The 27,361-nt window shown below is 39.8% G+C and overlaps 1 protein-coding gene across 1 annotated transcript in view; it reads right to left on the bottom strand.

The window, feature by feature from the left end:
* pcsk5b (proprotein convertase subtilisin/kexin type 5b) overlaps positions 1-27,361 on the bottom strand; it is a 328,288-nt gene that overhangs the window by 22,587 nt on the left and 278,340 nt on the right. Inside the window, exons 24-29 of the mRNA XM_072281530.1 lie at positions 24,377-24,445; positions 13,796-13,838; positions 8,936-9,078; positions 6,545-6,748; positions 4,513-4,599; positions 1,597-1,798 (exon numbers count right to left, since the gene is read on the bottom strand). Coding sequence (XP_072137631.1) covers positions 1,597-1,798; positions 4,513-4,599; positions 6,545-6,748; positions 8,936-9,078; positions 13,796-13,838; positions 24,377-24,445 — 748 coding nt within the window. The remainder of the gene's footprint in view (positions 1-1,596; positions 1,799-4,512; positions 4,600-6,544; positions 6,749-8,935; positions 9,079-13,795; positions 13,839-24,376; positions 24,446-27,361) is intronic.

Raw genomic sequence — 27,361 nt, 5'->3', positions numbered from 1 at the left:
GATGGCTTGACTAATCAAAAACCTATTAAACGCCTCCTTAAATATACCCAATATCATGGCCTACATAACCGTCTGTGGCAATGAATTACACAGATTCACCTCCCTCTGGCTAAAGAAATGTCTCCTCACCCAGTTCTAAATGGACGTCCCTCAATTCTATGGCTGCGCTATCTGGTCCTGGACTCCCCCACCATAGAAAACATTCTCTCCACATCCACTCGATCTAGGCTGACTCGTTTTCTTGTGGGCATTCATAGTAAGTACAAGAAACACCATGGAATCAATGAAAGACCGCACCCAACAGGATGGACAAACAACCAATGTGCAAAAGACAACAAAACTGTGCAAATATAAAGTATCATCATGTAATCAACTGTTTTCTGTACTGGAGCAATTGTTTGTGGGAGAACCATGTCAAATTGATTCGGAGATAAACTATTGGAACAGTGGCATGCTGTGCTAAACTTGGAATGTGTGTGTCTGTCCTGTTCCTTGCTCACAATATTACACAAAGAACACACACACCAAGTGAAAATGAAAGTTCAAAACTTAAACGGTAGTCATCGTTGATGGAAGGATTCTTAAATCTACTGTGCTGAAATTACAGGTGTATAAAAAAGGTCCGTGGGATCATTGGGGACCCAAGGCATCCCAACCACAATCTATTCCAGCTGCTACCATCCGGGAAACAGTACCGCAGCATAAAAGCCAGGACCAACAGGCTCTGGGACAGCTTCTTCCACCAGGCCATCAGACTGATGAACTCACGCTGATTTGAGTGCAACTATATTACACTAAATGTTCTAATTATTATAAATTACTATGATTGCACATGGCACATTTAGATGGAGATGTAACATAAAGATTTTTACTCATCATGTATATGAAGGATGTAAGAAATAAAGTCAATTCAATTATAATTTTTCCAAATGTTATATGAATGGAGTCTTTGATGAAGCTCATGATTAGCACATTGCTCTTCCATTGTAATTAATTATTTTCTAATCCAATGTACTTAGTTTTAGTTATTTTTGAGCAAAAAAAAATTCCAGATGTGATCCAAAAAGTTTAGAATTAAACTGAATCTTGTCCAGAAAAAGTCAACTTTAGTTCAGAAAGAGTCAATTTACTCACCTGGTTTGAAACTGTATTCAGTTGTCAAACTTTAAGAATACATAAAATTTGAATGGTGAAGTACAGAACTTTCTCCAAGTTTCATGGCTTGGCATGTGCCTTAATCTTTCAGCTTTCCATTTGGTGAATGTGACAATGCAAATGGATATTCTATTTTGACCTACATGCCTAATGTCCTTTGTCCAAATTCATATTTCTTTCAACCTCAAAGCTAGAGTAACTATTCCAAGAATTGATGGAATGTGTTTCCTTTAACAAAGGCAAGATTGTACAGTGTCCATGAAGCACAAACTATATGACTGTAGGTACTGTTCAGACAGCTGCAAGTACTGGAATTTCAAGGCACTGTATCAACTGTTAAGCTACCCTGAATTAAAATCAAGTCTTTGAGGGAGTTTCTCACTATATCAATAAACAATAAGGATGTATTTTCATTTCCTTTCTTTCTTTTAATTTACTTACTGTGGACATTCACTGAGACACTCCCCCATATAAAGGTAAAGTGGGTGATGTTGCACTTTGATGCATTGCAGGCAGTTAGTTTTGTTTCCTGAACAGATCGCACAACCTTCTTCACATTGCTCACACTTCGCAGTAATTGGATTTGCAAAGGTCTGATGGGGACAGATCTTGACACATTCTTCATCGTTTACAAGGTACGATCCTAGGTATCATAAGGAATAATGCTTTTAGTTATGAATTTTGCATAAGACCACAACAAATTTATAGGAGAAACTTATGGGAGTCTTTCAAAAGAGTTCAAAGAGTTCAAAGCCACTGTGGGTGAAAGGTAAAGATGGCAAGATTAGAGAACTTTGAATGACAAAGAATATTGAAGATTTCATCAGGTAATAAGATAAAATAGACAACTGGAATTGAGCAAGTCTCAAGGAATAAAAAGGGTTTCAGAGTGACCTTGAGACAGCAAAGAGGAGGGTATAAAGGGGCAATGAGACATCCTTGGCAAGAAAGACTGATAAGGAAGAAAAATTACTAAGAGTGGAAACTAGTTTTGCCTTTTATGGGAAAGAACGTAGAATTTTTTAATTTAATAATATTAAGAGACTTTGGAATTTAATAATATGAGAATGTATTAAGCCAAGCATTCATATCCTGGGTTCAGCCTGTAATCCAAATTAGCCATTTCAGCTTCTCACAATACTTAATTAAATTTATAGCTCATCCGTCCTTCTCGGCACCTCTGTCTCTGCCGCATCTGTTCTCAGGAGTGGGCTTTTCATTCTAGAACAAAGGAGATGACCTCCTTTTTCAAAGAAAGGGGCTTCCCTTCCTCCACCATCAATGCTGCCCTCAACCGTGTCTCTTCCATTTCATGCATGTCTGCTCTTACCCCATCCTCCCTCCCACTCTATTAGGGATAGGATTCCACTTGTCCTCATCTACTACCCCACCAGCCTCCACGTTCAGCACATAATTCTCCGAAACTTCTGCCACCTCCAACAGGATCCCACCACCAAGCACATCTTTTCCTCCCCTCCCCATTTCCGGTTTTCCACAGGGATTGCTCCCTATGCAACTTCCTTGTCCATTCATCCCTCCCCACTGACCTCCCTCCTGGCACTTGTCCTTGCAAGTGGAACAAGTGCTACATCTGCCCCTACAGCTCCTCCCTCACTACCATTTAGGGCCCCAAACAGTCCTTCCAGGTGAGGTGACACTTCACCTCTGAGTCTGTTGGGGTCGTTACTGTGCTTGGTGCTCCCGGTGTGGCCCCCTGTATATCAGTGAGACCTGATGTAGATTGGGACAGGATCTACGCTCCGTCTGCCAGAACAAGTGGGATCTCCCAGTGGCCACCTATTTTAATTCCACTTCCCTTTCCCATTCCAATACGCCCATCCATGGCCTCCACCACTGTCGTGATGAGGCCACACTTAGGTTGGAAGAACAACACCTTATATTCTGTTCGAGTAGCCTCCAACCTGATGGCATGAATATGGATTTCTCAAACTTCCGGTAATGCCTCCCCAAACGCACCTCCCCCACTTCACGATTTCCCATCCCCTTTTCCCTCTCTCACCTCATCTCCCTGCTTGCCCATCACCTCTCCCTGGTGCTCCTTCCCCCCTTTTCTTTCTTCCATGGCCTCTGTATCTTTCACCAATCAACTTCCTAGCTCTTTACTTCATCCTCCCCCACCCCCATGTGTCACCTATCACCTGGTTTTTCTCTCCCCTCCCCCCACATTTTTAAATCTACTCCTCAGCTTTTTTTCCTCCAGTCATGCCGAAAGGTTTCGGCCCGAAATGTCAACCTCCATAGATGCTGCCTGCCTGCTGAGTTCCTCCAGCATTTTGTGTGTGTTGATTGGCAGTAGTAACCCTTCAGCAGATGAGAACATCAATATTTTTTCTGGGACTATATTGAAGCGAGCAAGTCTCATCTAAAATAAACCACAATATTTTGTGTAGCTTTGGTTTTCGTGGCCTGTGACTCCAATGGCTCTAACTTCATTAAGGCCAAACGACTTCGTATGCAAGGGCATTGATCTGATGGAAAATTTACAGTGCTATGAAAGATTTACAAAACAATAAGGATTTTTGGCCAGTAATTACAGTTTTGAAGATGTTGCTTACACGATGAATATAGACTTGGTCCAGAATGAAAGGTTGTAAAGTGACAAAGGACTGCCAAAAACGTTTATCTAGCCTGCTTAAAAGTCAACTGATATATGTTTCATATTTTCATTCAAAATATTTTGTATATGACTAATGCAAGAGTTACTAAAAGTAAGTAATTTCATTTCTTGCAAATTTATGACATAAGAATATTTTATTTGCTAACTGTGTTATATCTAACTAGACACACCACTTAAAACTTTCTGTGAAACTAGATTTGGCATTACCTTTTAAATAGCTACATTTAATCTTATTGCCTTTATCTTGCCTGAGAAATGAAGATGAAATACTCCGTACCATTGTTAGCAGCAAGTATCCTGAATGCTTACAGCAAAACCAACTCAGTCCTGAATAGAAATGTCTCCCAACCAAATAAGATGGGTTATGGTAACTAAGATGATTGTTCACACACACAGATCATTAATGCTGATAGAGCGTGATGGGAAAAAGTATTAATTAGGGATGTGTGTCTGTACAGGGATTAAGGGATACTGTAGTGATACATGCATTCTGTATTTCATTATTTTCATACCTGAGGTAAGGATGCTAGACGTTGGCATCTGGTAGCAAAAATAGGGAGGTGTAGTGTACCCAAATATGATAAGCCAACCAAAAAAAAAACACAAAGTGTAAGGCCGTGAAAGAAAGGAATTACTTGCCTGTAGAAGACTGCTGCTCTAAAAGCAAATAATGTGAAATATATTTTTTTTCAGTAAGGTGCAATTTTGGAGCTTAGTACCTGAAGGACAGCTGGTGCATTCAGCCCATCCACTTCCTGTACATGTCTTGCACGAGTCATCACAGCGAAAACAGGTGGCTTTCTCAACTTAATAAAAATAAGAGCACAAGTTTTGCATTGCTACAGTCCAGAAGGGTAACATTTTATTTATTCATCCATTTCAACCATTTACAATAAGTTCAGGAATTTCATTCAAGCAGACAAAAAGTCATTTAGTACCCAAATCACTTAAACTAAGCAGGTTTTACTCTGTGCCATAATAGGATTGCTGACAATTGTTGTGAATGACGTACTCAACATGGCATCAGTTATCCATAGCTAATTTCTCTGGCAATCCACTCTAGAAGCAATGATCAAATGAGGTGGTAAAAAGATGGCCAACTTTATTATTTTATTAAATTAAAGATAAATTATATGTTTTAACACCCTAATCAGAAGGTATTGGAAAGACAAGGACTGCTGAAAGATCAGAAAGAGATTAAAATAAAAATATTTCAAAGAAAGGATACGTTTACGGATAAATAATAAGGGGTATAATAAAATCAGAAAATGCTCAAACAACTTAGCAGGATTTTGACACAAATGTGAAAAAATAAACAGTTAATAGTTTTGTGGATGACAACAAGATGGAGGACACAGTGGGTAGCAAAGAAGCCTATCGAAGCTTGCATCTGGATCTGGACCAGTTGGAAAAATGGACTGAAAATTGGCGGATGGAACTTAATGCAGACAAATGTGAGGTGTTGCACTTTGGGAGCACAAACCAGGGTAGGACTTACATAGTGAAAGGTAAGGCTCTGAAGAGTGTGATGGACCAGAGGGGTCTGTTTGGTAACAGATCCATAATTCCTTGAAAGTGGTGTCACAGGTAGATAGGGTTGTAAGGAGAGCTTTTGGTACATTCATAAATCAGAGTATTGAGTACAGGAGTTGGATCTTATGTTGATGTTGTAGAAGGCAAAATCTGGAGTATTGTGTAATGCTCTGATCGCCTATCTACAGGAAAGATGACAAGAAGATTGAAAGAGTAGAGAGAAATTTTACAAAGATGTTGCTGGGACTTGGGGACCTGAGGTATAGGGAAAGATTTAATAGGTTAGGACTTTATTCCCTGGAGTGTAGAGAATGAGGAGAGATGTGATAGAGGTATATAAAAGTATAAGGGTTATAGAGAGGGCAAATACAAGCAGGCTTTTTCCACCTTGGTTGGGTGAGACTACATCTAGAGGTCATGGTTTAAGGGTGAAAGGTAAAATATTTAAGGGGAACATGAGGGGAATTTCTTCAATCAGACAACGGTGCAAGTGTGGTACGAGCTGCGAGCAGAAGTGGTGGATGTGGGTCAATTGCAACATTTAAGAAAAGTTTGGATAGGTACAATGATGGGAAGGTGTGGAGGGCTATGGTTTGGGTGGAGGTCCATGGGACTAGGTAGAGTAACAGTTTTGTTTGGATCAGATTAACTGAAGGGCCTATTTCTGTGCTCTATGGCTCTATTTCAGGTCCAAGACCTTTTACCAGAACCAGTTCTGCACTAATGGCTTCAAGATTCCAAGAATTGGATTCAAACTCAGACAGAAAGACAAATGGGGTCAATGGCTAGGATTAATGACTGCACATTGCTCACTCAGTCCTTGGATTGTAATTAATGAGTTCATCATGTACTTTATATACTACACCCTGAATAAACATTGTTCCATTTGTCATGTCCAAACACTGGGACTAGTGATACAATAAGCTCATAAGAGTAGCATGTTAACATTTTTGTCAGCTTAAAATAATAATGTCTTGTCAATAGTCATAAAGTATTTAGTATTATCATAATATTTATTAAGCTATGATTATCTGTAATTAAATTTGCTTGTAGAATCTAATTCTTCAATTTTCTGTTTATTCAGTCATTTTTTTTATTGGCAATTATTAGCTGTGCTTAACTTGCATCTATTTCTGGTTTATTAATCTTCACTGCTTTACATTCAATGCTTACACAGAAAGGTAGGTTTGACTTCTAACTGTTATCTATGTTACTCACCATCCCAGTAGCTTTCATCCGCACAGAGTTCATTAGAAGGTAAGGTGCACATTCCACCTTCAAATTTGAATGGATCTTTGCAGGAGTCACATTCTGTAAGACCGGGACCATAGCATGTATTGCATTGGGGGTGGCACAGATCACAAGTGGCACTATTTTCGTTGCCATAGTAACCAGGTGTGCACGTACTTACACATGTTAAAGCTAAAATAATACAAACATATCAGTATTATTATGTTCCACTCCAGAATAAACAGTACTTTTAATTATTTGCCCCACAAGTTTGAATAGCTTTTTTTTTAACTCCACAAATTGTACAATTGTCTTAATGCTTAATTCAAAATTGTGTTCCGGTTGAAAAAGCACATTTAGCAGTATGTGTTAACAAGTTTTAATAAGGGTATGCATAAGAGTTTTATTTTAAATAGCTTCTGAGTGACTGGATAATATAATTAAATTATACCAATTGTTACTAATAAAACAATTTATGTTTCCACACGGGTTTCTCAATCCCTAACCATAAATAAACATAATCTCTAGTGAAATAGTGTAAATACCTGTCGGTTCTGACAAGAGAAACATTAACATCACATTTATCTCTCAAGTCTTTAAGAGAACATTGTACATTTCAGTAAGTTCAACCCATCATTCTTCTCAAGTTTAGAGAGTACACCACCAGCCTATTTAATCTTTTCTCATAAAACAAAGCCCTGTTCCATATAGTTTGCTTTGCTAATTGCCTGCTGAACAGGCATATTAACTTTCAAAGAAATGTATACAAACACATGTTGATCCCTCTAAAAACCAATACTTTTTCACCATTTAAAAATGCTCTGCCTTTCTAAGACAATGACCTTGCATTTTTTTCCATATCTTATTTCATCTGTTAAATCCTTGTCCATCTACTTAGAATTTGTATATTTCCTGAACCATCTCTGCCCCCTCTTAACAATCTTGGATATGTTTTCCTACCCCAATCCAAAGAATGAGAACAGAAGGGCCACAGAAATGATCTCTGTAGAACTTTACTGCTCATAGCCTCCCATTTAGAAAATGGCCTGTTTATTCCTATTCTCTGTTTTTTGTTGGTTAAACTGATTTTAGTACATGCCAGAATATAAGCCTAAAAATTATGTACCCTAATTCTGTTCAGTAAGCCTTTGTGTGATTCATTCCCATTTCTTATGTTCTTACTAAAGACCTCTGAAAGTCCAAATGTGAATTTAATTGCTTTCCCTTTATCCATTATATGGATATATGTCTAATTACCAACTGTGCCTGTTTTTTCGAATGCACTGTCACTCTTCTCAGATTCCCCCTACTCTCTAATGCATCTTGGGCACTACCTCCAACTGCTGACTCAATATCCTCTTTTAAAAGTTAATAAAAGTTCATAATCATGTATTCTATAACTTCTTATCTGGGACCTAAGTATAATTTATATCTTCTATTAGTAGGTATCAAATCAGCCTTACTTAAAGTTAGGGCTGGCATTCACTCATTCCCTTTGAACTCATCCTCGCTTCAGAATCTGATAACAATAACTGTCCCAGCATGTTTCTGCTAACCTGTTCTATGGAGTGCCGTTTCATACTATTTAACCCATTTATATCTCCAGAGGTAAATACTCTTATTCTTTTCCAATGTCACCTCTGGATGATGAAAGGAATTATCCTTACACTCTCTACCTTATCTACATGTTGTCATTGGTGACATAATTGTCAGGTACTGATCATTGTAAATATTTTCCTTGGCTCCTCCAATATGATTTATGACATTATCTACTTAGACTCAATTGTTCAGATATTCTCCTGATGAGTCTCACTCCCTCCTCAAACACTAACTTTTCCAAAGGATGTCTGTCAAATATGTTCTGTACTGACTGCTCCTCACTCATCACCTTCTCTACTCTGATGTGAACTGGTTTTTATCTCCATTTATAAGATTGTGTCTAAACCCTAGTTTGTCATTTTTTTCACCTTACCTCTACCATCTCCTCTAGCCCTCTGTCCCTGATCCTTGTTCTCTGGAAACAACTTGTCCTCTGACAGAATTTTTTTTTACCTCTCCACCACCACACCAACCCCTTATCCAGCCCTTATGCAGTTAATGAACCTGCTGCCTCACAGTTCCAGTCACACAGCATCCACATTACACCATTATGTCATTTGGCTTTCAAGCCATTTTGGTATAAAGGCCATCTTTCCCAATGCAGAGAAGATATATTTGAGGGAATAGTGAGGAAATAAGGAATGTGTCAGTAAGAGGTAAAGGTATCGGCTATAGCCTCCATTCAAGAAAATTTGTATAAGCACTGGTACAAAGTTAATGCATGTATAACAACTTGTTTAATGTTACTTGGAGTTAGAGTCAAATCTGTGCTTTGCTTACCCAAGGAGAAGAAGCCAGTTTCACACCAGTAACACAGATCTTCATCACATTCAATGCAATTCTCATTGCAAGCCTCACACTCCATTTTACCATCCGATTCATAGGTCTTAGTTGGACATCTTAAGTAACAATGTTGATGAAACCTTAAAAAAAAGTTCTTTTTTAAAGAGGGATGTCATGGTTAAAATGATAGATCTTTGTAGTGTTCAGAAATTATGGTATTACATTTCTATCACTGGCGTCTTTGACTGAAGAATCTCCTGAAATGCCAAGTGCTTCAACTATAGACTCATAGAGTTAGACAGCATTGTAACAGGTCCTTTGGTTCAGTGTCTTTACTGACCATCATGCCTATTTGTACTAATCTCTCTTGCCTGCACTATTTCCATATCCCACTAAGCTTTGCTCATTCATGCACTTGCCTCTTAAATGTTCTTACTGTTCTTGCCTCCACCATTTCCACTGGCCACTCATTTCAGGTCCCAATGATACTTTGCGAAAAAGATTTATCCCTTAGATCCTCTTTAAACTCATCCTTCCTACCATTCTACAAAATCACACAGGTTTTGTAATATTAGCAACACAGTACCCAACTAAGGAGCTTAATCATAGGAGCTTTAATTCAATGTTTGTCCATGATTTCACTCTATTATTGGTGGTTCCTTTGTTTCACTCACTTTCTCTATTGCTTATGCTCATTTGCTTTTTCTCTTTCTCAGTTTTGTTAAGGGATCTTCAACTTGAAACCCCAACTGATTTTTCTTTTCCCATGATATTGATTGGCACCTGATTAGTTCCAAGGGTTTAGATGGGGCAGAGTTTGTTAAGTGTGTCCAGGATGGATTCCTGTCACAGTATGTGGACAGGCCGACCAGGGAGAATGCCATACTAGATCTAGTACTGGATAATGAACCAGGTCAGGTCAGATCTCTCAGTGGGTGAGCATCTGGGGGACAGTGATCACTGCTCCCTGGCCTTTATAATTATCATGGAAAAGGATAGAATCAAAGGGGACAGGAAAATTTTTAATTGGGGAAAGGCAAATTATGAGGCTACAAGGCTAGAACTTGCAGGTGTGAATTGGGATGATGTTTTTGCAGCGAAATGTACTACAGACATGTGGTCGATGTTCAGAGATATCTTGCGGGATGTAAGGGATAAATTTGTCCCGGTGAGGAAGATAAAGAATGATAGGGTGATGGAACCATGGGTGACAAGTGAGGTGGAAAATCTAGTCAGGTGGAAGAAGGCATCATACATGAGGTTTAGGAAGCAAGGATCAGATGGGTCTATTGAGGAATATAGGGAAGCAAGAAAGAAGCTTAAGAAGGGGCTGAGAAGAGCAAGAAGGGGGCATGGGAAAGCCTTGGCGAGTAGGGTAAAGGAAAACTCCAAGGCATTCTTCAATTATGTGAAGAAAAAAAGGATGACAGGAGTGAAGGTAGGACCAATTAGAGATAAAGGTGGGAAGATGTGCCTGGAGGCTGTGGAAGTGAGCGAGGTCCTCAATGAATACTTCTCTTCAGTATTCACCAATGAGAGGGAACTTGATGATGGTGAGGACAATTATGAGTGAGGTTGATGTTCTGGAGCATGTTGACATTAAGGGAGAGGAGGTGTTGGAGTTGTTAAAATACATCAGGTCCCCGGGGCCTGATGGAATATTCCACAGGCTGCTCCACAAGGCGAGAGAAGAGATTGCTGAGCCTCTGGCTAGGATCTTTATGTCCTCGTTGTCCATGGGAATGGTACCGGAGGATTGGAGGGAGGCGAATGTTGTTCCCTTGTTCAAAAAAGGTAGTAGGGATAGTCCAGGTAATTATAGACCAGTGAGCCTTACGTCTGTGGTGGGAAAGTTGTTGGAAAAGATTCTTAGAGATAGGATCTATAGGCATTTAGAGAATCATGGTCTGATCAGGGACAGTCAGCATGGCTTTGTGAAGGGCAGATTGTGTCTAACAAGCCAGATAGAGTTCTTTGAGGAGGTGACCAGGCATATAGATGAGGGTAGTGCAGTGGATGTGATCTATATGGATTTTAGTAAGGCATTTGACAAGGTTCCACACGGTAGGCTTATTCAGAAAGTTGGAAGGCATGGGATCCAGGGAAGTTTGGCCAGGTGGATTCAGAATTGGCTTACCTGCAGAAGGCAGAGGGTGGTGGTGGTGGAGGGAGTAAATTCAAATTGGAGGATTGTGACTAGTGGTGTCCCACAAGGATCTGTTCTGGGACCTCTACTTTTGGTGATTTTTATTAACGACCTGGATGTGGGGGTAGAAGGGTGGGTTGGCAAGTTTGCAGACGACACAAAGTTTGATGGTGTTGTAGATAGTGTAGAGGATTGTCAAAGATTGCAGAGAGACATTGATAGGATGCAGAAGTGGGCTGAGAAGTGGCGGATGGAGTTCAACCCGGAGAAGTGTGAGGTGGTACACTTTGGAAGGACAAACTCAAGGCAGAGTACAAAGTGAATGGCAGGATACTTGGTAGTGTGGAGGAGCAGAGGGATCTCGGGGTACATGTCCACAGATCCCTGAAAGTTGCCTCACAGGTGGATAAGGTAGTTAAGAAAGCTTATGGGGTGTTAGCTTTCATAAGTCAAGGGATAGAGTTTAAGAGTCGCGATGTAATGATGCAGCTCTATAAAACTCTGGTTAGGCCACACTTGGTGTACTGTGTCCATTTCTGGTCACCTCACTATAGGAAGGATGTGGAAGCATTGGAAAGGGGACAGAGGAGATTTACCAGGATGCTGCCTGGTTTAGAAAGTATGCATTATGATCAGAGATTAAGGGAGCTAGGGCTTTACTCTTTGGAGTGGAGGAGGATGAGAGGAGACATGATAGAGGTGTACAAGATAATAAGAGGAATAGATAGAGTGGATAGCCAGCGCCTCTTCCCCAGGGCACCACTGCTGAATACAAGAGGACATGGCTTTAAGGTAAGGGGTGGGAAGTTCAAGGGGGATATTAGAGGAAGGTTTTTTACTCAGCGAGTGGTTGGTGCGTGGAATGCACTGCCTGAGTCAGTGGTGGAGGCAGATACACTAGTGAAGTTTAAGAGACTGCTAGACAGGTAAATGGAGGTATCTAAGGTGGGGGCTTATATGGGAGGCAAGGTTTGAGGGTCAGCACAACATTGTGGGCTGAAGGGCCTGTACTGTGCTGTACTATTCTATGTTCTATGTTCTATGACCGGCTGAATGCTGTGAACATTTCTATTTTTATTTCGAATTCTAGCACCTGCAGTTTTATTTGCTTCTCATGGTGATTAAAGAGCGGCATTTAGACCCCACCAGATATATAGAGAAGATTTTGCTCTTTGAAGGTTATTGGCGAATCTGATGTCTTTTTAAAACAATAATTTAGTACTTTAATAGTCATCATTGCTGATTCTAGATTTATTTAATCAACTGGTTTTAATGCCTAGGCTGTTGTATGAAATGATCATGGAAGCCATTTGATCAAGGGGCAATTAGTGGGAGATGATAAATGTTGGTCTTGTCACCAATATCCATCACTGAATTCCCCTACTATCAACATGCTGGTGTTACCATTGACTAGAAACTAAACTGGGGTAGCCATATACACAATGTAGCTACAACAGCAGCTAATCGGCTAGGAATCCTGTGGTGACTATTTCACCTCCTAACCCCTCAGTGTCTGCCCAACATCTACAAGGATCAAATCAGGAGTGTGGTGGAATACTCTCCGCTTGCTTGTAGCTTCAATGACACTCAACTAGCTCAACACCATGCAGGAAATAGCAACCTGCCTAACAGGCGTCCCATCCACAGTCATTCACTCACACCAGCACTGAAGCACAGTCGCAGCGATTTGTACCCTCTGCAGGCTCACTGCAGCAACTCACCAAGACTGGCTAGACAACACCTTCCAAACCCATGACCTCTATCAGCTAGAAGGACAAGGACAGCAAAAGCATTGGAACACCACCACCTGGAAGTTACCCTCCAAACTACACACCATTCTCACTTTGAAATGTATCGCCGTTCCTTCGCCATCACTGGTTCAAAATTTTGGAATTCTCTCCCTAATAGTATCATAGGCTTATGCATAGCACAAGAACTCAATTAGTTAAAGAAGGCAGCTCACTATCACCTTTTCAAGGGTAACTTGGGATGGGCAATTAAATACTGGCTCATACTGCAAAGCCAACATCACTTGAATTAATATTTTTAAAAAACTAAGAATAAATAACATAGATCTTCACATACATGTGCATGAAAGAGTTACCTATCTAATATTTTTTTTAAATGAGAGCTGTGATGGTAGAATGCCAACCCATACAGTCATACAGAGCCAAGATAGGTCTTTCAAACAACCGGGTCCATGCCAATCCCCTTTTCCATTTATGTCAATCACATCTATTTGTATTAGGACTGTATCCTCCTATGTCTGCCCTATTTAAATGTTAGTCTAAATGCTGCTAAAATTTAGTAATTGCATCTGATTCCACCAACTCCTCTGGAAGTGTGTTCTAAATATCATCTAGTTTCCAGGTAAATACCTTACCCCTCCGATCCCCTTTAAACTCCTTTGTCACCATAATCCTAGCCTTTTCTTGACCTTGGGAACCCTACCACAGGAAAAAAGATTTTGAGATCTACCCTACCTAAGTCTCTCTTAATCATATACATCAGATCATCCCTTAGCCTCCTTCCCTCCAGGCAAAACAATCCCTTCCCAAAACTAAAGTCCTCCGATTTATGCAACATCCTGGTGAATCTCCTCTGCTGTTTACAGCAGAATTACATCCTATGACTCTGGAACAATAGGGTTGTCTCTGATACATTGCTCTGCACCCCAAAGAATACAACAATAATAAGAAAATGCCACTTACATGTAGAATCCACTTTTACATGATACACATATTCTTGGATCTTCTGTAGAAAGAAATAGAAATTGTTGTATTTGTTGTGAAAGAAGAGGGGTTCACTTTTGAGTAATTATTTTGTTAGTATCTAGAGACAATCCTTTTCTACAGCATTGTAAAGAGAAGGCATGACTTAGATTGCAAATGTATGAAAATTAGTGGATCTAACATTTGCTCTATGCAGTAGCCCACAGAAAACGAAGTGACTTCTCTCAGGAGCAAGAGAAAAATAGGTGACAAACATCAGGTCTAACAATATTGGAGATGCACTACAAATAGGAGCTGCATTGAGGGTAGGGAAACCAAGAAGTTAATTCCTCATTTTGCTTCCACATGATATAGAACTCCTTCTTTCAGGAAAATATATCGTATCTTCTCTGAAGAAAATTTCCATTAAGTAAGTCATTGCTGTTTCATGACAGACAGCAGAAATTAGTTCTATTTGCACGGAATAGATTTAAACTCCAGATCCACCTATAATTTTACTATTTTTTTCTGTTGGAGCTCTGGCCTTTAGGGCCTATGCTATATAAAGTCCTTATGAGTATACTTTGAAGTACACAGCTTGTTAAGCAGCACCTGTGGGAAGTAAAACAGTTAATGTTTCCAGATTTTCTCTTTTTATTTCAAATTTCCAGCAGATACAGTTCTTTGATTCTCTTTCCTTCTTCACCGTACCATTCAGTTGAGTGAGTTGTCAATTATTTCCCATGGGCAGTAAAAGCCAAAATGTATCAGCAAGGAAGTTTACTTCGGACATTGGTGGAAGAATTGGTATTCCTGACTTACAAGCCATATACTCGATAAGTCTGCTGTCATCTATAGCCAAGTGCTAGGTTTACTGAGGCCTAAGAGGTCCTTATAATTGGAGTAAACCTTAAATTTGTCTTCTAGCTACATTTTGGGTGCGTGATTTAAATATTATGATAAGATTCATCTCTGAAAAATGGGGCATAACACACCATTAGCCCACTCTAAAAATGAGGTAGATCGATATATGGCTTTGATTATACTGCCCAAATTTAGATTTTTATCAGTTTTGATAATCTCCTTCCAGTGAGACAAAGGTGTTCAGCTGCAACTCCTATGGTAAATTGTATAGAACAATCATCATTACAGGGAAGATTATTAGTAGTTTGTGAAAATTCAAGCCTTGACGGTCGAAATAGATAGTATTTGATTTTTAAGAATTGGGATTGAAATGCAAGTGAATATTACTCCTGACTCTGAATAACAACTGTCGCAGCATTGAGTATTTTTCCAGCTTTTAACATGGCATCCAATCAATTAAGTTTCCATTAGGCATTATTCTACTGCCCATCATTCATATCATTTGTGATATATAACCATTGCTTGTGAGTGACACGCAATTTCCATCAACTTCACTGCACCACCCATAAAATTCTGAAATTAACCAACAGCCTTTTTTAATTGGTTACTTCCAGTTAGTTCTGCATCACAGAACCGTTTGGAAGTTTATGAAGAACTTTATAAGCATCCAGACAATCCTAAAAGAGAAAGAAAGAAAATGAGGATTTGATCGTGTTCATGGATTTTTAGATCTGCTGTTGCCAAGCATGCTACTTACTGCTATTCCAGCAATACTGATAGACCCCACCCCATGCACCACAGAAAGCATGCCTTCTGGATGCCCCATAGCTTGGCATGGAAACTGCTCTGCAATAAACTGCAGAGTGTTAAGGACAGAGCACAGCACATTATGGAAACCAGCCTCCTTTCGATAGACTCTGTCTATACTCTCACTGCCTCAGTAAAGCAGCCAGCATTATCAAGGACCCCATCCATCCTGGTCATTCTCTCTTCTCCCCTCCTTCATTGGACAGAAGATACAAAGAGCTGTAGGCACATACTACAAGGCTCAAAGACAACTTCTATCCCACCTTTATAAAGCTATTAGTATGATGAGATAGACTCTTGACCTCACAATCTACCTTGTTATGATCTTGCATCTTATCGCTTACTTGCACTGCACTATGTCGCTGATACACTGGAACTGGTTTACTATTGTCACATGTACTGAGATACAGTAAACAATGTTACTGTTTACATTGTTCTGTATCAGTGCTCTGTGTAATTATTTGATCTGTGCAAACAGTAAGCAAGATAAGCCTTTTACTGTATCTCAGTACATGTGACAACAATAAACCAGTTCCAATTCCAAAACTGTAATTTGTAATGATAAGGCAGGCTTCAATTAATAACTATCAATACTTTTATGCCATATAGTTGAAAGGGAAACTATTCAGTTGCCATTTTCTAATCAATTCCTAAGGTTGATTTCATAAGGAAAATTTGGAGTTACTAAAATCTTAAAAGTCATAAAGGCTGCATAAACTTTTGTTCCGAGAGACCTTCTCCATCATGACTCCCAACCCACCTGAGGCTGAGGCATATGACTGATTACAGGTAATGTGCAATATCAGCTAGATAGTAGAAAACCTCTGATCTTTTTATTGTGGGAGGGGGAGTGGAGTAAACCTTTCTCAAGATTTCAAGATGCTTGGAGACAGTAAAGATTGTAGATGCTAGAATCTGGAGCCACAAACAGTTTGCTGGATGCAGGGCTTTGACCTGAAATATCATCTATGTCCCTCCCCCTTCTTCTCAGTCCAACCCCCTCCCTCCAACCACACACACACACACACACACACACACACGCGCGCGCGCAGCTTGATTTGCTGAGTTCCTTCAGCAGACTGTTTGCACTCCTAAAATGGCTGAACATAATTAATTTCATTGAAAGTAACTCAATTCATTGGAACTCAGATCAGTAAACACTTGAAAATTCATTTTCTCTCAGACCATTACGATGTCAGAGCAAAAACACCTTTCTAGATTATGAGAAGAAAGATACAAAGACACTCTTGCTCAGATTCAAACTCATTAAAGTAGATTATACCCATTTCCTCTCCACTTTGTCAGAAGTTGGTGGGAATTAAATTTATAATAAGAAGGCAGAGACTTCAACAGTTTTCCTTAGCATTATCGATGAACAAATGCTTAAACAGGGCAGTGGTGAATGTCAAGGCACAGAGCAGCTCTCTCAGCAAACTGGCTGGCTCCTCACTGGAAAAGTTCTGCAACCCTGAAGATTTAGCACCTTGTCATCGTTTACTCAGTAGCAGAATTCCTGAACCAGTAAGGATTCATTCACTATGCTACATGTTCAGAGAAATCTTATTTAATGCAACAAAGCACATCTCTGAACTCCTTGACAAAATATGTACTTTCTGAGTCACTTCCTATGGATTAGGAAAAAGAATGTTACAAACAAGGAAGATACATACTAACCTACAGCTTCTTCTGTTCTTGGACCCTTTCATTCATACAACTATATGGTTCAAATCAGTGCACCGTAAATGGTTAAAATATATAACAAACTGACAGTTAGTATTAACCACCATCTAATTCCATTTCACACACGTTAATGCTCATCTTTCTAGATTCAATCTGCAGCAGCACAAAGAGTCTTTTTTAACTACTTATATGTAGCCCAATGTTAGTCATCTAGTAAAGTTCAGATAAGCCAGTGCTCAACTCTGCACCCAATCACCTAGAATACTATTCCTCCTTTCAGAATACTTAGAATCAGTAATTAAATGAAATTCATTACTTTCTTTTGCAATCCTGACTGTCTCCTGTGTTTTCCTTTCTTACAACTTTTCAGCATTTGAATTTTTCCCAAACAGCTTAACAATGGTTTGTGGTGATTTTCCACTAGATGGCATACAATTACCATCAAGGTCTTCTGAAATAAATTAAGTTCAAACATAAAGAGAAAGGACAAATCTATCGATTCTCATTTCAAAAATGTGAAGGATGGTCACTTTGGGAAGTGGAAGTGATCAATCTCAGAACACAATCAATGTCTGCCAAAGAACGGACTAATACCACAGGGGAAGGAGAGAAAGTGCAATGGGGCTACCTAACTAAACTGAGGAGGAAGGCATAAACATAGCAGACTGATGCTTTTTTCACCAGAATAGCTTTATTTTGTGAAATGAGGACAGAACATTTTTTATGTCAAAATAAGATTCACGACGATGTACTTCAATTTATTTCAGCAACCTTGTTGCTTCTGAAAGAAGGGAGAAATATTAGTCACAATTCCAAGGAGAAACATTTGTTCATTTTCAAAGTAGTGTCATGGAATTTTTTGCCAGATCCTCATCCAATTAAAAGCACTTGACAGTGTTCATTCAGTATTGTACTGGAAATCAGCCTGGATTGGGTGTTATGTCTTTGGTCCAGGATTGTTCTTCTCTGCCTTTTTCTTTAGAGTTAAAATAATAATTCTATCTATGATGAGTAATTAAACTTGGGTTCTGTTGGCCCACTTACATGGCATAGATGATCCTATTATAATTTTTATGAGCAGAGGAGTTCTCCCGGTATCCTGGCAATATTTCCTACACCTTCCCAAGCCGAAGAAGGCTGCAGAGGTAATGTGAGTGAATGGAACTCAGATTATTGTACAAAGGGTAGCCTGGACATGATGGGCTGAAGGGCCTGTTCCTCTGTTATGACTCCCAACCAACAGCAATACAGCAGGTAGATTTATCTGGTCATTATCTGCTGTATTCAAGTTGGATGACAGGTTTCTTTATATTACAAGAATACAAAAAAATCACAAGACCCTTAAATAGTTAGGATCAGTTTGTCATGATAGCACAAAGACCTATCCTAAACATGGTAAATTATAATGAATTTACCATCGTATTTCAACTAGCTTTCTCTTCACTTTTAACATTTAATCTCTCTGGCCTTTCACTGACCTGCTTTCGTGACTTCTTCTGCACTTTAAAATGTTTTTTTTTATTTAGCTTCTTGCATTTCTGAAACTTGAAATTTTAAACCTACAGAGGCTCCCTGACATGCTGAGGATTTCCAACCTTTTCAGTTTTAGGCCACTGCAGCATCCAGGAGAGGTGTTAAAAAGTCGTGGTCCAGAATACCCCACCACACTATCCAAGCTGCTCAAAGCAGCACGGTAGCGCCGTCATTAGCACAACGCTTTACAATTCCAGTGACCTGAGTTCAATTCCGACCGCTGCCTGTATGCAGTTTGCAGGTTCTCCCCATGACCGTGTGGGTTTCCTCTAGGGGCTCTGGTTTCCTCCCACAGTCCAAAGAGGTATCAGTTGGTAGGTTAACTGGTCATTGTAAATTGTCCTGTGATTAGACTAGAATTAAATTGGGCAGCGTGGCTCAAAGGGAGCATAAGGACTTATTTCGTGCTGTATCCCAATAAATAAATAAATAAATTACGACAACAATAATGACATATGTAATACCATGTGGAAGGTTGCATACATTTTTCTGTTATTGCTAATTACTACTCCACCCATGTACTTTCACTCGTTAACAAAGTGACAGCAGGAAATTCCGCACTAAATGACTGACAATCCGATCAGCAGTGTTCATTTTGGTGCCATTAATATCAAAATTGGCTGTGTAATTGATAATGAGGAAGGAAGTTCTGGTAGTGGTTAGGTGGGCACAGAAATGGTGAATGGAATTTAATCTGGATAAAGGTGGGATAATGCATTTAGAAGAGCAAATGGAACATATAATAAATGGGGCATTCTGAGAATTACAGAGGGACATTGGGGTCTATACTTAGTGGCCATTTTATCTGTAAGCTTTCTCGCAATTATCTAATCAGCCGGTTATACGGCAGTAAATCAATGCATAAAAGCATGCAGACATAGTCAAGAGGTTTAGTTTTTGCCCCAAGCAAACATCGGAATAAGGAAGAAATATGATCCAAGTGTCTTTGACCATGGAATGATTGTTAGTGCCAGACAGGATGGTTTCAGTATCTCAGAAAATAGAACATAGAACATATGGCATACAGCACAGTACGGGCCCTTCGGCCCACAATGTTGTGCCGACCGTTAATCCCTGCTTCCCATATACCCCCCATCTTAAATTCCTCCATATACCTGTTTAGTAGTCTCTTAAATTTCACTAGTGTATCTGCCTCCACCACTGACTCAGGCAGTGCATTCCACGCACCAACCACTCTCTGAGTAAAAAACCTTCCTCTAATATCCCCCTTGAACTTCCCACCCCTTATCTTAAAGCCATGTCTTCTTGTACTGAGCAGTGGTGCCCTGGGGAAGAGGTGCTGGCTGTCCACTCTATCTATTCCTCTTAATAGCGAGCATATTGAGAAGGGGCGGTCATTTCTTCGGCAGTTTGAACGGGGCACAACTGCGCAAGCGTGTGAAAGTTAGCCCGTGAGACAGCGGGAGAGTTTAAAAAGAGAGCAGATTAACGGAGCGGGTGACGCAGTAGCGAGCAACGGAGTAGTGGGAGACAGAGTAGGAAGGTTTTGGCTCAAGAGGCTTTGGCGAGCAGAGGCTGAGTTCGAGCCTGCTCCTAGTGAGGTAAGGCCAGGTAAGTTCCTTTAATTACTCTAACTTACAGGAGTAGGTAATGGAGGCAGCAATTAGGGCAGTCGAGTGCTCCGTTTGCAGTATGTGGGAAGTCAGGGCACAATTGTAGTCATCAGGCACAATTGTCCCCGATAACTACACCTGTAAAAGATGCATCCAGCTGCAGCTCCTGACAAACCGAGTTAAGGAACTGGAGCTGGAGCTGGATGAACTTCAGGTCATTCATGAGGCAGAGGCAGAAATAAACAGGAGTTACAGGGAGATAATCACCCCTAAAAGTCAGGAGGCAGGTAGCTGGGTGACTGTCAGGAGAGCGAAGGGGAATAGACAGAATAAGCAGAGTACCCCTGTGGTCGTTCCCACCAATAATAAGTACACCATTTTGAATACTGTTGGTGGGGACGACCTACCAGGGACAAGTTGCAGTGGTTGTGTCTCTGGCACCAAGACTGGACCCTCAGCTCAGAAGGGAAGGCAGGAAAAGAGGAGAGCAGTAGTGATAGGGGATTTGATAGTGATAGGGGATTTGATAGTTAGGGGGACGTGTAAGAGGTTCTGTGGAAGAGATTGAGAATCCCAGATAGTCTGTTGCCTCCCTGATGCCTGGGTCCACGATATCTTGGATCGAGTTCTCAGTATTCTCAAAAGGGAGGGTGAGCAGCCAGATGTCGTAGTCCATGTAGGGACCAATGACATGGATAGGAAGAAGGAGGAGGTCCTGCAAAGAGAATTTAGAGAGTTAGGTGCAAAGTTGAAGGACAGGACCTCCAGGGTTGCAATCTCAGGATTGCTACCCATGCCACGTGCTAGTGAGGCTAGAAATAGGAAGATATTGCAGCTAAATACGTGGCTAAGGAGTTACTGCAGGAGGGAAGGCTTCATGTTTCTGAAAATGATGATCTCCAGTCTCTAGAATGTGCAGAGAATGATCCAAAAAAACAGAAAACTACCAGTGAGTGGTTGTTCCGTGGGTGAAAATTTCTTGCTAAGGAGAAAAGTCAAAGGAAAATAGCCAGATTGGTTCAAGCTGACGGGAAGGCGACAGTAACAACTCGCTACAACAGTGATGTGCAGAAGAGCATCTCTGAATGTACAACATGTTGAACTTTGAAGCAGATGGGCTACAGCAGAAGACCACACCAGGTTCCACTGCTGTACCTAATAAAGTGACTACAGGTTTTCATAGATGACCAGAGATTTCTGACATGAAATGCAAATAAGCTAGTTTATAAGGAAAATGGGACCATTACATTTATTGGACAAGAAAGAAATGGAACGAAAAAGCAAGATGATTGTGCTGGAAAGTATTAGGTAGGTCAGAGCTGGAATGTGTTGTAAGAACTGGTCAATATACAGTTGTATTGAGCAGAATGGAATGTAGGTTTATGCAGATCAAAATTAGAATCAGGCTTATTATCACTGTCTTATATGAAATGAAGTTGGTTGTTTTGTGGCAGCAGTACAATGCAAGAACATAAAGTTACTATAGATTATAAAATAAATAAATAGAGCAAAAAGAAAGGAATAATGATGTAATGTTCATGGTTTCATGGACTGTTGAGAAATCTGATTGTGCAGGGGAAGAAGCTGTTTCTGAACTGTAGAGTGGGTATTTGGGCCCTTGCACATTGTCCTTGATGGTAGTAATGCCAAGTGTGTATATCAGTAAAAACTCTTTAGTGACATGCCAAATCTCTCAAACACGTAATGAGGTATAGCCATTGATATGACTTCTTCATGATTGCTTCAATGTGTTGGGTCTTGGATAGATCCTCTGAGATGCTGACACCCAGAACTTGAACCAGCTCACCTTTTTCCATCACTGACCCCTCAATAGGGACTGCTGTGTGTTTTCCTGACCTCCCCTTCCTTAAATCCACAATCAATGACTTGGCCTTGCTGATGTTGAGTGTGAGGTTATTGCTGCGACACCACTCAATCAGCTGAACTACCTCATTCCTGCACGCCTCCTCATCACCATCTGAGATCTCACCAACAACAGGATGTAGTGGGAGCTTTGAAGTTCTAACCATGAGTTAAGCTGATCTGGATTGTTTTCTTTGGAATAAAAGATGCTGAATGACATTTAATTGAGAGCAATAAATGTAATTAGAAGCATAAGCATAAATGACCTCCCCAAGATAGAGTGTTCAATAACAAATGGTCATTCACTGATTCACTGACTTGAAGAAATCCTCGCCATATTTAATAAGTATGTGTAAGCACTTGAAATCTTGAGGTCTATGGACAAAAAGGCAGCATATGAGATTAGACAAAGTATTTAATTTTTGATGTTAAGGATACTATCAGAACGAGCTACTCAAGTGCAAAAAGATTTGCTTGTTTGTTTTATTGACTACACAAAAGCATTTGATAAAGTGAGGCACAATAAGTTATTCGAAATATTACAGAAAACTCTAGATCTAGATTCGAAAGACCTCCACCTAATCAGAAATCTGTACTGGGAACAAACTACCGCTGTAAGAATAGCTGGGGAAGTGAGTTAGTTTACGAAATTCAAGAGAGGTGTTAGACAAGGGTGTGTTTTCTCTCCTGGTTTGTTTAATGTGTACAGTGAAACAATATTACAAAAAATAAGAGACATCTTGGGAATCAAAGTTGGCAGTGAAAACATTAATAATTTTAGATATGCGGATGCCACTGTGTTAATTGTAAGTACGGAGGAAGAACTACAAAACTTAATTTATATAGTTGTTGGAGAAAGTGCAAAAATGGGTCTATCTATCAATTGCAAAAAGACAGAATGTATGGTGATATACAAAAAGAAGGAGAATTCTATCTGCAGGCTGAGAATAAACGGAGAAGACATAAAACAAGTACAGAACTTATACTGCTTAGGAAGCTGGGTGACATCAGATGGCAGGTGCGACATGACATCAAAAGAAGAATAGGGATGGCAAAAGACACCTTTACAAGAATGAAGAGTATATTGGCCAACACTAAACTAGGCATGACAACCCGCCTCAGAGCACTGAAATGTTACGTTTATCTAGTTATGGCTCAGGATGTTGAACAATATCTAGTAACATGAGGAAATGAATTGAAGCAGCAGAGATGTGATTTTTGGGGAGGATGCAAAGAATATCATGGATGAAATGAATATCTAATGAGGATGTCATGAACAGAGCAAACACAAAGAGAGAAATAATATATGCGATCATGAAAATGCAACGTGACTTCATTGGACATGTGATTAGGAAAGAGGAGTTAGAATGCACAGTAATTATGGGAAAGATTGAAGGGAAGAAAGCAAGTGAAAGGCAAAGACAAATGATGATGGAGACAGCAGCCAGAGAACTGGAAATAAATACCAATGAATTGATCCACTTGACCCGAAACAGGAGTGTGTGGGCCATGGCAGTCAAAGCTCAAACTGGGCATGGCATCTGATGATGATCATGATTTAATTTCTTGATGGACACAATAGACTGAATGGTTTCCTTCTGTGCTGAATATTTCTTCCACAGGAGAGAACAGGAATAGACTCAATCACCCAGTTCTCACTATATAAGCTTCACTCTTGCTGCATATGGATGAACGAGATATCCAGAGGCAGCAATTCCTCAGCAACAGCTAGGATCTGTGGGAGGAAAATCCCTGAAAGAGTACGGAAATGGAATGCTCTTTGAAAATGTAATTTAAGAAAACAAATATAAAAAGCGTAACTAGTTGAACTTTTTGTATTTGTACTTTTATATACTTTTGCACGAAATGCAAACTGTTTTTAATCGTTTCTATCTGAGTAGAGAAAAAATAATAAAAATGTTGACGTAAAAAATCCTGAAGAATAAACAAAGAGCAGCTGTGTGGATTCAGAAAGTTTACCTCATATTCTCAATAGGTACAGAACACAATTCACTAGCTGCTTATTTTGGCTATTAACATATTCATTCAACTTAACATCAGTCAAGAATTCTCCTTGACAAAATAAGTTGATAGCCAACTGCAATAACAGTATACTCCTGCCTAATGTCACCTTTATATCTAAGCATCTGTGCCAGATGACAGGAATATACATAGGTTCTGTTCAAGCTGCTACAATAACCCTCATTGCTAACAGTTGGGCCAAGTAGCATTTTCCCATTCATTCTATGTTACAGCTTACCTAATAAACATTTCTCACATCCTTCTGCACACTGCAGACATTCTTCATTGTAGGGATCTGCAACTTCACCTGTGGGAGGGAAATGCAGCTTTTAGTGCTAATGCAAGTATGAGCCACAGCATTAAATCAAATGAGGCCTTCCTGGCATTTGACTGTAAACACTTAAGAGACCTTTCATTAAATTGAGCCACTTTCTACACTATTTTAACATTGGTTGTGGAATTGTGCAGGATTCAATTCTGAAAATGCCACCTTACACCATTTCCAAGATACAATGCAGGCAAACTAGGTACAGAGTAGGGAACTATGATAACAGTTCTGGTTTTCTTAGCTAATTGAGTAGATTTTGCTGCTTTTGGTGCATTCAGTGGAAAAATCTGAGTAATACACTCATTGCTGAAAGCAGAGTGAAAATTCCACAGCAATTAGAGAGGCTGAAGCTATGATAAATAAAGATGCTAATAGGATTGGCCACTTTCTCAGTGTTATGAAAGGATATTTTCACAGTGTTTATGTCATGAGGTTACACAATTTGGAAGTAATTTTATATACTCTTAGTTGTCAAATGTTGTGTTGAAACCTGTGTCACCAATGTTAAATAAAAATGTAAGCACTGTTAAATAATTCAATTATGGCTCCATGGGGCTAACATAGAGACCTTTCCCCTGACCTGATTTCCATCCATTCATACTTTGTGATTCACCATGTGTAAATCCCATCTCTAAATCGCCTATTACTGTTTAAGGATCCAATCTAAAGAAAACAAATGTCTCATGTTGATATCTCTCCTCTTTTGGCTGTTGACTTTCATTACTGAGACCGGTGTAGGGGACACAAAAAAAAATGAAATTTAACAGGCTTTGATAGCAATATGGGGAAATGGGAATTGAAAGGAGCACGTTTGAACTATCTGGAAACCATGAAGTAGAAGAGGTTGTGGAATGAAGGAGAGAATTAGATATGAATGTACTATCAATCTTACTGTTAACAGTGACCCATAGGATGCTGTCTCTGTGACAACCAAGGACTCTATCCTTCAACTCAGGCTAAGAGAAAGGGTTGGCACTTCTATCAATCTGAAAAGAAAAAGAGGGAGAGAGGGAGAGAGGGAGAGCGCATGCGGGTGTTCGCACACGCATATGTGTATTACTGTATTTGAATATAAGGTTTGAATATGTGAGTGAGTATTGGAGAACTCGACTGCAATCAGCCTGCACACCTAGGATCAAAGACATGTTAACACCTCATTGAGTTCTGTGGCTGGAAAAGATGAGGTAATGCAGGGATGATGAAGTTTAAAACTTAGGCTTTTGGATACTTCAGTGGGCAATGAACTCCTTCTTTTAGGCACAGTGGGCAGTGAATGAATGGGTACCTTGTGCATGTTGGACATGAACAAAAGAAGTTCACATGGTTTAAAGTTTATAGGGCAAGGGGCCACAGATCCTTCGGTTAATGGTTGAAGTCCATAGCATAAAGATGGTTGGGAACCCCTATTCTAGAGGACGGAGGAATGAGATGATAGCCAAGAAATCTTTGAATCAGTCATATCTGGAAGCAACAAAAGTATGGATGAAAATTTCAATGGCACATGCCATCATTCGGATGCAAAGTCTGAGAAAGACTAATTACCCAACTTTTCTATCTGGTCTTACTATCTTTGTTTACTTTTAGAAAATAATGGTCTTCTTATTTTACTGAGTTATGTCCCCTAAATAAGTTATACATTTGCAAGATGCAGGCTGTGTGCAGTTCTAAATGAGGCTTTACATGTAAGATATGCAAACACATATGCATAGTAGCTCTTTTGTATGGTTCCTAAATAGACAGATTGTGTGAGTCAACTGTTTATTTGTTCACTTTTCTTGTCTAATCCATGAAAAATCAATTAGAAATCTGTATCAGCTACTAGATGCAAATGTTAATTTTAATGTCTGGCATAAGGTGAGAGGAAGAGCTCAGTTCATTTATGTACATTCAATACAACATGTGCTGCTAAACACTGTGGGAAAGCAATTAGCAATTAGGTCAGAAGTTCACCTATACAGTGATACGTATCTATTGAAGCTCAAGAGATGGGATTAAGTCAGCATGAACTGCTTATAAATCGTAAACTTTTGCAAACTGATTTTTTTCCCAACCCTTCCTATTTTTAATATTGATAGAGATGAAGCTCTCAATTTGCTCGAGTATTATTTACATCTACCAATCAGTGCTAAAGGGCAGTCAGTAAAAGCATCATTATAGCCATTGCAATCCTTGCACATCAGATATCAATACTTTATTGTCGCCAAACAATTGATACTAGAACATACAATCATCACAGCGATATTTGATTCTGCGCTTCCCGCTCCCTGGATTACAAATCGATAGTAAATATTAAAAATTTAAATTATAAATCATAAATAGAAAATAGAAAATGGAACATAATGTAGTACAAAAAAACCGAGGGGCAGGTCCGGATATTTGGAGGGTACGGCCCAGGTCCGGGTCAGGATCCATTCAGCAGTCTTATCACAGTTGGAAAGAAGCTGTTCCCAAATCTGGCTGTATGAGTTTTCAAGCTCCTGAGCCTTCTCCCGGAGGGAAGAGGGACGAAAAGTCTGTTGGCTGGGTGGGTCGTGTCCTTGATTATCCTGGCAGCACTACTCCGACAGCGTGCAGTGTAAAGTGAGCCCAAGGACGGAAGATTGGTTTATGTGATGTGCTGCGCCGTGTTCACGATCTTCTGCAGCTTCTTCCAGTCTTGGACAGGACAACTTCCATACCAGGTTGTGATGCACCCTAGAAGAATGCTTTCTACGGTGCATCTATAAAAATTAGTGAGGGTTTTAGGGGACAGGCCAAATTTCTTTAGTTTTCTCAGGAAGTAACGGAGCTGGTGGGCCTTCTTGGCAGTGGACTCTGCTTGGTTGGACCAATGCATGTGTGTATATGAATTGGATAGTGGAATGTAATTGTAATGACAGAGGGGAGATCTAATTA

This window comes from Mobula birostris, chromosome 17 (assembly GCF_030028105.1).
Source record: "Mobula birostris isolate sMobBir1 chromosome 17, sMobBir1.hap1, whole genome shotgun sequence".
Lineage (NCBI taxonomy): Eukaryota > Metazoa > Chordata > Chondrichthyes > Myliobatiformes > Myliobatidae > Mobula > Mobula birostris.
The sequence above is the reverse complement of the archived record's forward strand: the minus strand, read 5'-3'. Positions and strand labels throughout refer to the sequence as shown.